Raw genomic sequence first — 14725 nt, forward strand, 5'->3', positions numbered from 1 at the left:
AGGTTAATTGCTCGGACTCAGCATGAAGTTACCATATCAATAACAATCACAAGAAAAAACATCACTTGAGGGCTATTCAAAATTAAAATGTTCAATATTGAAAGAGAAGGCACAGTGAGCACCATAAGACAACCATGGTACCTTTGACGAAAATTTGGAGCAATAGAAAACCTGCAGTGAAAGTTTCAAACACTTTGTAGCAGCTAAAAAATATCAAGATAAAAAGAAACATTTAGGATACAAAATATATGAATTGGTTCTTCCCTTGCCTGCATCAGAGAAGTCAGATACGAATAGTTACTCCAGAAAAATGTAAGTATTGCTGTAGCACATTCTTCCAAGAGAAGGATATATTACACAATAAGTAAGCTGAGGAAAGAAAAGACAGTGTAGGCTAAATGCTACATATTACTCGGTACCAATCAATGAGGGCAGGAACAGGCCCTCAATTCAAAAGATTAATCATGCTGAGTGTGCTTCATTGTTGTGCATGAGAAGATTTTCTTGAAATTATTTATTTAATAATATTTAACAAAAAAAAAAAAATGTGATTGGGACATGAACATTGTTATGTTTTGACCAAGCTTCCTTCCCTGGCTTATGTTTTTTTGTCTTTTTCACTCCTTTTTAGTTTGAATTATTTAGTATAATTATTTCTGTTCCTATTTTCTGTTTGTTTGTCATTTACTCAATATGTTTAATGTATTATTGCTTTGCTTTGTTTAGAAATATTTATGTACTGTTTCATTAGCTCTCTTTATCTTCCCTGTGTTTTATGAGTGGTTTCCTAAGAGGCAGGGCCACCTGTCAAGCACCATTGAAGGACTGCTCCAGGCTTTGAAAAGGATGATGGGCAATGTAGTCCCTCTGCGGTACATTGCAAGCAAGTGGTGGCGAGTTCTCCTATGTTGTTTCTCTTTGGAATTTTTGTGTTTTGGACATTTTTTCTGTTTAAGTATTTCATCTTTCATTGGGACTTGGTTACTGTGGATTGCCTTTCAAGGTTGTTTTTGTGCATTTTGTTCTGTATTTTATATTTTTTGTATTTTTTTGTATTAAGATTCTTTGTTTACTGTTTCAACTCCAGAAAAGGTTTACAGACATCACTCCTGTGGTTGTAGGGAATATATTTTGTGAACATTACTAATATTTTTCAACTTTTGAAGTCAGTGTCTATTTGGCCTAGTGTAGGTCAAAGCCAGCTGTTAGAGTAGGCAGTCAGGCTGCCTGGGAGTGAGCCTTATCTGTACAAGCTAGTGGGCAGTCTGGCCTGCATTTTGGCTCTGTTTTGGGGCCTCACACCTTTTTACTATTTGTATGTGTGTGAATCATAACAGAGCATATCACTGGATTCTTGAAATTAAAGTATAGTCATTTTTCATGGAATTTGGATATTATTTGCTGTTGGTCAGATTGTGTCACCATTGAAGCCCAATGTTTTAGTACTTTAAATAGTCCTGTTCTGCACAATATGAAACATTCTTTTGACTATCACTTTAATCAATGTGGGGTAAGGAATTGATAAAAATATTATCAATTTTGGGTGGAATATTATTTTAAGGAAAGACAGTCACAGAAAAGTATTGGAAATATGAAAACAAAATGCAAAGTAATCAAATAAAAACATGACTATTGGCAACTGCTGCAGAGGTATGCCAGTTAAAGCCCCCATAATGGTAATAATAGCCCTGTTCCAGAAGAAGAACATTTGACCCTGAAAACTAAAGGTATATCATTCCAGTTTGGAAAATAAATTACATGTCATCAATATTTTCAGTGTTTATTTAATACAATGTTGGAATTCATCAAAATTTATTTTGGACAATAAGAAAAAACTGGTTTGCGAAGTCAATCTGGTAATCTAGCTATTACCAGACAAATTACAATATAACATGGAACACCTCTGCACCATTCAAGTTTTGGATACACTGACCATATTATATGAAGAAGTGAAAATATGTATGATACACATAGATAAATTAAGTATGTTAATGTGAGGTGTGATTCTCTTTTAACAGATAGCAGGGTATGTTGCCAACTATGAAGGTGGTTGGCCTGCTTTCCTAAGTCCCACAGGCTTTTGCTCTCTCTCACGCACTCTCTCTTTCCCTTTCCCTGCTCTTTCCCCTTCCAGAGAGCTGATGTCCTAATTTGACAAAGCTCAGAGCTCATCTTTTCTGGGTAGCTATGCAGCAGAACAGAAAGCCTGCTCTTTAAATTCACCACAGGCAGAAAGCACATAGCTGAGAAATGTAGGGCATTTTCTAAAGGTGCTCTACAGCCTACGTTTTTGAAGAAAAATAGAAAAAGTATGTGGAAGTGAATACAAAGAACATGCCAAGACGTTTTGAAGAGACTGTGAGAGAACATAAGGAATAATGTATTGCACTGTAGAATGTAAAACAGAATAAAGGATCATAAAATAGTGTAACTTTGTTGGAAGTGGCATATAGTTGACATTTTTCATAATGACTCGGAAATTCAAAGGCTGTAATGCTGAAGAAGAAATTCATTCAGGTCATTAATGTTCATTCTGTCGATGCGTATCCCCATCAATTAGTCCATAGTGCAAGTTCCAATTGATAGTACAATAACATAATTAACAACCTTTTACCTCTAACGTCCATTGGGCAGTTTTATTCTTAAAAAATTAGTCTGATTCATTCTGGTCTTAGATTAATGAGAGTTGAATGGACAATAATATTATCCAGATCTCCAGCTGGGTATCAAAACCAATTATTCTTTAAATTAAGGTTATAAGTAATGAATAGATTTATAGGAAAGGAAATCAACAAACATGTAAATTCATTAATTCTGCAATTAAATATTTTATGTTAAATGTACTGCAAATTTTTCATGCAGGAGAATGTAATAAATGTTCCAGTATTGTTGCTGATTGGAGATATCGACATTGCAGAAAAGACTGACAAACAGTGACTTCGCAACTATCTGGAAAGGGGCAATGTGGACTATTGTTTTCCGATAGGGGGTGTTAGCTCCCTGGTTGGAATAAGTTCTTTTTAATTGCGGCGTTTTAAGTAACCTGAACCTGAATAGATATAACGAGGCGGTAAGAAATCACATAAGAGAAAATAACTTAGCTTTCTTTAATGACGATTTACACGGCATAACGGACGGGAAGCCATGACAAGTCCTTTGTGTAGAGTCTGCCATTTTCGTTGCTGTGCTGGAAGGATTTTCAGGATTGGATGATGCTATCTTCCATCCGTCCGTCAGCTTCAAAGGTGTGCCGAGCAATGTTCCAAGGCTTTATACTCATTCTCCATGTGCAGGCCCCCCATCCATCCATCCATCCATCCATCCTATTCCGCTTATCTGAGATCAGGTTGCTGGGGCAGCAGCTTGAGCAGAGTGCCCAGACTTCCCTCTCCCCGGCCACTTCTACTAGCTCTTCCGGGGGAATCCCGCGGCGTTCCCAGGCCAGCCAAAAGACATAGTCTCTTCCCCGGGGCCTCCGCCCGGTTAGACATGCCCAGAACACCTCACCAGGGAGGCGTCCAGGATGCATCCTGATCAGATGCCCGAGCCACCTCATCTGACTCCTCTCAATGCGGAGGAGCAGTGGCTCTACTCTGAGCTCCTCCCGGATGACAGAGATTCTCACCCTATCTTTAAGGGAAAGCCCAGACACCCTGCGGTGGAAACTCATTTCAACCGCTTGTATTTGCGATCTCATTCTTTTGGTCACTACCAACAGTTCATGACCATAGGTGAGGGTAGGAACGTAGATCGACCGGTAAATTGAGAGCTTTGCCTTATGGCTCAGCTCCTTTTTCACCGCGAAAGACCGATGTAGAGCCCACATCACTTCAGGTGCCGCACCGATCCGCCTGTCAATCTCTCGCTCCATTCTTCCCTCACTTGTGAACAAGACCCTGAGATACTTTAACTCCTCCACTTGGGGCAAGATCTCGCTCCCAACCCTGAGAGGGCACTCCACCCTTTTTCCGGCTGAGAACCATGGTCTTGGATTTGGAGGTGCTGATTTCCATCCCAGCCGTTTCACACTCGGCTGTGAACCGATCCAGAGAGAGCTGAAGATCACGGCCTGATGAAGCAAACAGGACAACATCATCTGCAAAAAGCAATGACCCAATCCTGAACACACCAAACCGGACCCCCTCAACTCCCTGGTTGTGCCTAGAAATTCTGTCCATAAAAGTTCTGAACAGAATCGGTGACAAAGGGCAGCCCTGGTGGAGTCCAACTCTCACCGGAAACAGGCTCGGCTTACTGCCGGCAATGCAGTCCAAGGTCTGACACTGGTTGTACAGGGACCGAACAGCCCTTATCAGGGGGTCTGGTATCCCATACTCCCTGAGCACCCCCCACAGGATTCCCCGAGTGACACGGTCGAATGCCTTTTCCAAGTCCACAAAACACATGTAGACTGGTTGGGCAAACTCCCATGCACCCTCCAGGACCCTGCCAAGGGTCTATAGCTGGTCCACTGTTCCGCGACTAGGACGAAAATCACACTGTTCCTCCTGAATCCGAGGTTTGACTATCTGATGGACCCTCCTCTCCAGGACCCCTGAATAGACTTTTCCAGGGAGGCTGAGGAGTGTGGTCCCTCTGTAGTTGGAACACACCCTCCAGTCCCCTTTCTTAAAGAGGGGGACCACCACCCTGGTCTGTGCAGGCCCTTACTTAGGTATTTCTATATATTAAGAGTCAGCCTTGTCTGGAATGGCATGATTTACCTAAGTAAGTGTGCAAGCCCTTATTTAAGTAAATCATGCCATTCCAGACAAGGCAAAGAGGGGCATGCTGACTCTTAATACACAGAAATAGTGCATGTTGCCCATTTGTCTTTGTCTATCTTGTCCTATGCTTGGTCTAGCAGTTCTAAATGCTGAGCCCCTTTGTACTAAATCTGGCTCAACTGTGCATGTAGAAAGAAAAGAAAAAACAGATTTAAAATATCTGCACAGAGCACAGTGACATTAAACTTATATTCTGATTACAATTATAGATGTCTGTCATAAAATTTGCTGAGCCTTCGTCCTCCAATATATAGTAACTAGCTGTGTGTGGTCCTCGGGACATAAAATAACTTAAAGACTCCCTAGAAGTCTTTCTGTATTGGTGAACTTGCAGAGGCATTAGTTAAGTGGGCCAGTACAGGTCGTATCTTGTCCGAGATGGACATGTAGTCGAGTGCAGCTGTGGCACAAATTTAGCAGGACAGACTGGAATCTGTCTCAAGTAAACATATTGTAGTTCATTATGTGAACATATAATGTGCATGTACCATAAATCTGAGTTTGTTTGCTTAGGCCGAATGAGAAGTGAGATGCATGCAAGCACCGAAAACATTTAAAAGTGCATGCATGGTCCATCTCACCAAGTGCAAGTCACATTGTATAAGCTTTTACATCTTCGGTAGAATTCACACCAACTCCCATGGCTGTGGATGAGTGTGAGCAGAGCAGACTGCTCCATATACACACACACCCACGCCCACACACACACACACACACACACACACACATCTTTTGTAGTGATAACTGAGGTAACATGCAAGTGGCAAAATAATTTAAAAGTGCATCCATGCGCCATGTAGTGGCTGTGGTTGAGCGTGAGCAGAGCAGACTGCTCCATACACACACACAAGTACACACACACAGGTCTTTCGTATATACAGGTAAATGTCTAATACCTTTAAAAATGTGTTTTATTTTGGTTTATTAACCTAGATATCCATGTACTGGAGACTTTTAATATGTTGATATGACAAAGAAAAATAACAGTTTGAATGACTGACCATATAACAATCAAAGAATGTCTGTTGATCTCCCTATTCATTTTATTTTAAGTTTTGTCTTACTAAACTTGCATAATTAATTTAGCTCTTCATTAGCTTTTCTTCTTTAAACTGTTGCTTTAACTTAAAGGATAAGTTTGATATTTTCAAAGTCGAACATATTCCTTCACAAACACAGTATATGTGCATTTGCCATGCAAAATTGTATTTTAAAGTTAAGAGTTTTGTATAAATTTTAAAAAATACAGAGGCTATCCTAATATTTTTAAATGGAAGCCATAGGGCATGGAGCCCAACCAGACAATAAAAGCCTATAAAGCTGCCAAATATGTCCACTTTGAATTACCAAAAGTTTTGATATACCGTAAGAAACATGTCTTCCATGTTTCTGTGGCATATTCTTAGTGATATTATTCTTGAGATAAGAATATGTTTTTTTGCTTGCTTGTGTGATTGCAGTGGCCTTTGTTGGAGGAGGTCTCACATAAATACAGAAGAAAATCAACACAATACCAAACATATGGCAGGAACTGTTTGGTGTGACATATTCGGTAAGTTTTTAGGCTTTTCTTTTCTGGTCAGACTCCATTCCCCATGGCTTCCATTATAAAACATCAGGACAGGTTCTGTATTTTTAAAAATATACAGTAAATGCTTAACTTTAGAAAACAACTTTGCGTGGCAAACGCATGTACAGTATACCATGTTTGTGAAGAAATAACTGACTTGTAAAAATACCAAATTTATAATCCACTGCATGCCAAACATTGTACTGCATCAGAGCGAATATGGACCCCACAGCATAAAGGTTAGTAACAGTACAGTCTTGTCCAAAGAAGAGCAAGGCAGGAAATTAACCTTTATAGTCCATTCAATGGTATATTCACGCCCATGCCTACTGTGAGCATTTATAACTGTCACTTAATGTAACATGTTTTTTTTTTAATGTGTAAGTAAAGCACAGTACCTGGAAAAAAAATATGCAAACATGGGGGTAATATGCAAATTCCACAATAACAGTCACTGTCTTGAACTACTGTATGATATAGCAGTGCTAGCCACTATGCCATTATGCAGTGCATTTAGTTAGTATAATATGAACAATTTAAATTATTATTTTATAAGTATCCATCAATTCATTTTTATTTTGAACTGTGATTGCCTCAATTGAGGAGATGTCATCTCTTACCACAGATCCTATATGCACCTTGCCTTTGGTGACATCTGAGTCCGCTGCATCAGTACTTTCAGGCCAGTTATGTCATTACAAGTGTTTGTTAAAGTGCTTCATGGCTGAATTTGGGAAGCGCAAGTAAGGTTCTGACAAGCAGATCCAATACAAATACAGCAAATCACATTAGTCTGAATTCTCCTGTGTGTACGTTAAATTGAATTCCAGAGACAGTTCTAGCTTTACATGGCTTTGAGTTTACGTGGAACTTTCTATCACTACTAACACATAATCTATGGACAGATTAAGCAATAAATATAACATAAGAATGAGACAGAGGAAATAGACCAATTAGATTCTAATCATCAATTATCCCGGAGTGAACACTTACAAAAGAGACAAGTCTAGTATGTTATATTAGGCATAAAAATGCATACCTGTAGATAAGAACTTAATGATTTTATCCTTAGAGAGATCTTATTTGGCAATGCTTTCTTTTAAACACATGCAGTACAACATATACACAGCATGAAACACAAACATAAGCTTAACCACTATTATTTTTAGATTTTTATTCTTGTAGTTTAAAATGACTTGCTTTTCCAAGCTACTTACTGTTGTTTTCGGGTGAGCTCCGTTTCCTTGGAGACAAGATCTTGCTTGAGGTTGGCTAACATTTCCACAGAGACATCCACCTGGCGAGACAACTCAGAGGCCTTGTCTTCCAGGTCCTGTTTCTCCTGACTAAGGCGAACACTCTCCTGCTTGGCCTTCTCCAATTCTGAGCTCTTCTTCTCAAGTTCCACCTGTAGTCGCCCCACACGTTCCGCTATTTTCTGCTCCACCTCCTCAGAAAGTTTCTCTAGACGCTCATCCAATTCCAGTTTTTCAAAGGCACGTACCTTTAGTCGGGCTAGGCCCTCTTCATATGCCGCTTCTACGGCATTAGCTGCAGCAGTGGCCGCAGCAGTGACAGCAGCAGAGTTAGTTGTAGATGGAGTGGTGGAAGTCATTCCTTTTTTGATAAAAATCTCACTTAGGGGAACATCTATATTGGAAATGTATCGAGTGGTGGCAGCAGTCAATCCTAAATCTTCAACAAGTGACAGATCATAGGGGTAGAGGTGTTCCTTGGCACTAAAGGATGTGCTCTCAAAGACGTCCTTTCGGCCAGCCACAGGATTCAGTAAGGGCCCATCAGAGACTAGAGGCACTAAAGCGGCATCACAAACACTGTTGGACTTGGAAAGGACATAAAGGGTCTCGTAAGTGTGGTTGTACTCCAGATGGGCACGCAGCGATGAAAGACTTCTGAAACGCTTATGTTCCCCGCAACGCGGACAGCGGTAGGGAAGATCCAAAGATGCCATTCCTCATTTACACCCAACCACAGCGCCTGTTGGTGAGCGCTTTTATCAAGGGAGTCACTGCTCCTCTCATCTTGTATTCTGACACCATAACCTTAGTCCAGAAGATGGGAAATAAAGGCAGTTACCAAAATGCCAGAGAGTCATTGCCAATACATGCACGTTGTTCAAGGACAAAGTAGGATCAAAGTGGTATTATTTTAGTCTTTTTTTTCTCCGCTCTGTAGAGACTTATTAATGGCACTGGAACACAAAGCCCTTTTTATAACATCCTGGTAGAGAAAGAAAAATGACAAGAGAAAAGTATAATTAACGGAATGCATAGGTATATGGAAGCTTTACATTTTTGTTTTTGGCAAAAAAAAGAATCCTTGAAATGCAAATTAGTTTAATAACGCAGGAAAACCTGAAAACTAATTATAAGAAACCAAATGAAATTAGTATCATAGAACCATTAGAGTGTACAAAAAAGTGGCAGTTGAAACATTTTTCTTCTTATTTGTTTTTGGTAATCTAATCACTGACTGATTGCTAAATTACCCCACAAGCGTGCTCAGGTATTTTCATAAATATTAATCACATTATTCTTCTAGCTGCAGCATATGTAATAGCATATTGACAATGCTAAGCCTTGTACAGTATACACAAGTAAGCAAAGAAACAGATAACAATCCAGGGCAAGTCATCAAATGATGGTTGGCTTTAAGGCAAGCCTTGTCAGGTAAAAATAACACTGCATTTAATAAGTGGATCGTTATATTTATCTAATTTGTATAAAGTCAACTGAGGAATTTCACATACTGAACAATGAAAAGAGCAAAGCCAATAAGACAAACATCATGATCAGTTGCCAGTGACCTTGACAGTTAAGTCAATAATGTAAGTTTACTACAATAGCATGTCCTGAGAACCTTGATGTCAGATTTTAGTTTATAACTGTGGATTAGATAACACTATTAATTTGAGCACTCAGATGCCTGCCTGTGTCGATTAATTTTTTAAATAGGCAAAAGAGCGGTGTGGCTACTAAATGTAGTGTATAGGGGCTTTGTGGAAAATGTATTCACCTAAAAGTATATAATACTAAACAGGTGTGGCCAAATATGGTCCAAACAAAGAGCAGGGGATAAGTATTGGCAAGGACGCTGGAAATCCACATATCAGTGCTCGAATGAGAATACTGCCAAAATCAGCTGACTTTATTTTTTATTTGTATTTATCTATTTTTTTACAGACTCCCCTTGGCCTCTAACAATAACGGAAGTAGCATTTTGTGGGTTTTAGTGGTCAAAGAACTTAATGTTCTGGTGTTTTTTTTGTTTTGTTAACACGCTTATTTTAACTTCACCTGTTTGTTGTCTGGTACAAATCTTGTAATCGATATTCCTATTGTCCAAATGAGTTGAAATTTTGCACACTTACTCACTTCCGATGACAATACACGAATCAATAATCAGTTTCACTAATTGATCAATTAATCCATGTTAATTAAGAAATGAAATTTTCATATGAAGAATAGTTCAAGAATTCACCAATAGATGGCGCTAGAAATATTAAAGTTAAAAAGTGTACTAAAGTAAAAAATAATTATCTCATACATCACTTGTAAAATAAAAGTGTGGGTGCTTTTCATCAATCAACATTCAAAAAACACTTCTTAAAATCTTAGCAAAAGTGCCCAAGCTTTTATTTTATGATGTATGAGAGACTTATTTTTACTTTTTAGTACACCTTTTAACTTAACATAAGCGTGGTTTTTAAAAAGTATTATATGTTTTTGTCACACACATGCACATGGGAGGCAGCTAGAAGTCTTAAATAATAGTAATACCATGCCAGACCCAGGGATGGTGAGCTGCACTAACTCTCTCTCTCTCTCTCTGTCCTCTGCAGACTATCCTCGGGAAATCCCACTTCCCTTCACTTCCGGTACCGGCACTATTGATGATGTCACTTCCGGTCCCCAGAGACGCCACTTCCGGTTCTGGCACTCCGGATGAGGGCAATTCTGGTCCCAGTCCAGATGACGCCACATCCTGTTACGAACTTTAAAGCCTTTTACCCCACCTAAGTCAGTTCTGTTTTAGATGTACAATACACAACTCAACAAAAATTACCTATTTTGCAGACAGGGATATTACATGGATGGCTGCCCCAAACCTTTGATGTTTCCGGAGTCTTTTTGTGACATTTTATTTAGGACTTTTTGAAGACATGTTTGTTTCGAGGTGCCTTTTTTTTTTTTATTATCGGTTTGTAATGCAGGACTGCCAGGCCAGGCTAGGCAAGACATCCAGGAGTGTGCGATGCATGATGCAATTACCATAATGATATAAAGGTCACCGCTGTACTCTTTTATACTCTCTGAGTTTGTGAATTATTCCAAACTTAAAACTCTAGGGTTAAAGATCTCACTGGCTATGAATTGCTTTCTGTTTTTTCGACTTTGATTTATGTTTTCCATTTTGGTTTAGGCTATGTGAAACATTCTGGGATTTTGACTCTCTTGTTATATCTCACAATTTACGATTTTGTCTCACGTCCTGACCTTTGTTTAGGTGAAGTTTTGGCCTTGGGTCGTTATTACTATAATAGTAAGTTCTGTCTCCTGATTCCATCCTACTTAAAACTGCTGCTACTCTGTGCACTCATTACAGACACCATCAGATGAAGCAATCTTGGTTAATATGCTTTTGTTGTGAATATCAGAAATTTAAACTGGAATCCTGAAAAAAGACTATTTTTTCTGAAAGAAAATAGACAAAAGACATCCAAGTTTAGGCTAAGGGTGTCTGAACCTCTGCCTAACAGATAAAAGACAAAACGTTTGCAGGAGGACAAGAGATCCCCTAATCAATAAGAAAGTACACACAGAACCAGGTGGAGAGAATGGGGATCATTTTGTTCCTTCAAGTGATGCTTTGAAGATGCGGCACATATAAACATAATGAACAACCATGTGTACTGGAATGCCTAGGACTGTTAGTATGAGTTCTACCCTGGAATCCCTGAAACCAAAGAAAGGCTACTCCAACCCCAAAAGTGATACCAGGCACTGGAAGAGAGTATGGTAGGAAGTTTAGGACAGCACAGAGACAGAGAAAGAGAGAAACAGGAGATAACAAGATAACTTTTGGGGAATTTGCTGGTCCAAATGAACTAGGTGTGAAAACACCTTTAGAATCCAATTTAATCTGGTACAGTACTAACATAAAAGAAGTAATACAGGTATTGTACATTTGGACAGATAAGACACATGTAAATGCAGGTTATGGACTCAAGTGTGCAGATAAAGAACAAAAACTCAAATATCTTGTAGTTAACACGCAGAATTAAATTGAATATACTACAGCATAATGGCAAAGGAACTTAATAGTTACAAATGTAACAAACAATGTAAGATGCGTGATCAAAGCAAAATAGCAAAAAATTCCTATTAGAAATTTACACATGATCTCCACAAATTAAAAAAATGGGAAGCCAAGCAACTTTCCTCATAACTCTGATCACACTCTTTGACAGTCTGGCTGTGCTCTACAGTTAACAATTTTGAATAACAAAATGAATATCACCGCTCACAGGAATAAAGACAGCATAAACACCCATTATGTGCAGGAGAAGATATTGCATGTGCAGTATCACTGAATTGACATGACGTGTCCGCCTACTGGAGAAGATTTGTTTAACTGCTAAACAGCCATTAAGATTTTCAAAAAACATTTATCATTAACTATTTATGATAAAACAGATATTGAAAACAATAACAAATTAAATAAGGTGTAAAAATAATGTACTACATTTCTCGTTCACTAGAGCATTTGATGAAGTAAAATGTGTGGGTGTGTTTGTGTGTGTCCTGCGGTGGGTTGGCACCCTGCCCGGGATTGATTCCTGCCTTGTGCCCTGTGTTGGCTGGGATTGGCTCCAGCAGACCCCCGTGACCCTGTAGTTTGGATTCAGCGGGTTGGAAAATGGATGGATGGATGAAAAAAGTAAATATCATATTTGATCTTGTAAGTAATTATACAATACCTATTATACAGGGTATAACATGTCTGATCAGAATACAAAAGTAGGAACTGAAGCATTTGCTTTGTCCTTTGGTACAAAGTATTACTTTTTAAACTTTTTTTGCAATTAAATTATATATGAAAGTGACACATTGGCTCCTAGTTAGGATATTTTGCCACATGTATTGTGAGGTTTCATTTAGAGTGTGGGGGCCAAATTGCAAACCTGCGGATCCTTTACCAAAATGTTAACCCATTATTACTGTTTTTCTAAAATGCTGTAGCTTTTTCTTTTGAGAATACCTTCAAATGGATAACTCTTTGATTAAACTTTTATGTCTTTGTAGGAAATAAGGCTGATGTATTAAATAAATAAAAGCCTCCTTCCTGCAACTCTGGACAAGTTTAAATGGGTTCAATGATGGGTGGAACGCTTGTACATCTACTAGGTTTGTTTCAGTTGCTTTTTTTAAGTATTCCAATATCCTTCCTGCTACAATATGAAGTTGCCCAGGCATTTTTGCTGCTGTTTATCAAATATCCATTGGACTGGAGGTTGTGTTTGAGGTTCATTTATCAAAGGTGTTCCACTGCTCTGATTTGAACTCTTGCTTAAAATGATAAGTAAAAGGCTTGTGTATCAAATATATTTCAAAATAAATTACATCTCATATTTATGCTGTTCAGCAAAATTATTTAGATTTTCTCCATCGACATGGATTTTGATAAGAGTTGCTGGAAATCTTCTAGAATATTTTGATTGTCTGTTGGTAGTACTTCTTAGGACTGATGTTTAACTTGGCGGAAAGTGAAATGTAGCATTTATCAACGTCTGATTTATTACACAACATAACATCTAAATTAGATGTTAATTACATCGTGGTCTCATTATAAAATAACTACCTATAGCACAGAATTTCTCCATATGTGGTAATTTTGAGTCACAGGGTGCTTTAAAGGGTACATTGAAGCAGAAGAGAGCAGACATCCAACAGTTTACATGTTACAAAGACCTGAAGAATCTTTTCTCTTTATTTTACTCTTAGTTTATTAAACAACGATTAATAGTGGACAAGAGGATTGTGCTTTTGTGCACGAGTGGGTCCATATTTATCGCACTTTGTGAAATAACCATCCAACCCGCTGAATCCGAACACAGGGTCACGGGGGTCTGCTGGAGCCAATCCCAGCCAACACAGAGCACAAGGCAGGAACCAATCCCGGGCAGGGTGCCAACCCACCGCAGGACACACACACACACACCCACACACCAAGCACACACTAGGGCCAATTTAGAATCGCCAATCCACCTAACCTGCATGTCTTTGGACTGTGGGAGGAAACCAGAGCGCCCGGAGGAAACCCATGCTGACACGGGGAGAACATGCAAACTCCACGCAGGGAGGACCCGGGAAGCGAACCCAGGTCCCCAGGTCTCCCAACTGCGAGGCAGCAGCGCTACCCACTGCGCCACCGTGCTGCCCTGAAATAACCATCACACTATTAAAAAGACAAACATGTCAGGATAGCCCAGTATGTGAGTACAAATGGGCCTTGAGATGGCCTGGCACCCCTTTCAAAGCTCTGCCCTTGCCTCAAGGTGCTACGGTAAGTCCAGAAATATTTTCTAAGTACAGTATTTAATAAATGCCATCTACTTTAAGTACTAAGAAGTGGGAACTCATGGCCATCTTTTAATAAAATGCAAGCAACTATGTTTTTTCTTTTGTGTTAACCTATTAAAAAATAGTTCTGTGATGAACCAATGCCCTGTCCCATATTGTGTTCATTACTGCCAGGATAGACATCGGCTCACAGTTTCCAAATGACTGAATGGATAGAAACAGAAACATTACAACTAAAAGATTTTCCTCTACCATACTGCATACCCACAGTGCCAATGCACTTAACTTGTACAAATAGATAAATGCCACATGAAAGTTGCTTGAATTTTGGAAAAATGCTTTAATTACTTGCTTGCTTTACTGTATTGCCAGGGAATTTGACTTGGTGTTGTTCATACAAACAAAACATCAATACAAACATATAGCCTGAGGGCAACAGTTACCATCATTCCCCAAATGTTCTCAGGGCATCATCAGGGTGCTCTCTCCTTCCATCTGGTTAATGGCTTAGGTCAATGAATCCTTTGCCTAGCAGATTTCATAAATGTACTTATCCACAAGCTGTAAGATGCAAGAATTTAACATGTTTAAGGTACTTAAGTTAATTTACAGAATGGTCTGCATAGGCTTTCCTTGTGGCACTCTAGTTTTCTTTCCACATTCCTGGTTAGGTGAACTGGCAAATCCAAATTAGCCAACCGTGTGAAAGTGGTATACATTTCTGCATGAGTGGGCCCTGTGATGCACCGGCGCCCTGGCCATGG

At 39.1% G+C, this 14725-nt stretch overlaps 1 protein-coding gene across 1 annotated transcript in view; it reads right to left on the reverse strand.

Moving 5' to 3' along the window:
* fbxo41 (F-box protein 41) overlaps positions 1-14725 on the reverse strand; it is a 209134-nt gene that overhangs the window by 130564 nt on the left and 63845 nt on the right. Inside the window, exon 2 of the mRNA XM_028801555.2 lies at positions 7575-8598. Coding sequence (XP_028657388.1) covers positions 7575-8329 — 755 coding nt within the window. The 5' untranslated portion in view covers positions 8330-8598. The remainder of the gene's footprint in view (positions 1-7574; positions 8599-14725) is intronic.

This window comes from Erpetoichthys calabaricus, chromosome 5, assembly GCF_900747795.2.
Source record: "Erpetoichthys calabaricus chromosome 5, fErpCal1.3, whole genome shotgun sequence".
Taxonomy (NCBI): Eukaryota; Metazoa; Chordata; class Cladistia; order Polypteriformes; family Polypteridae; genus Erpetoichthys; species Erpetoichthys calabaricus.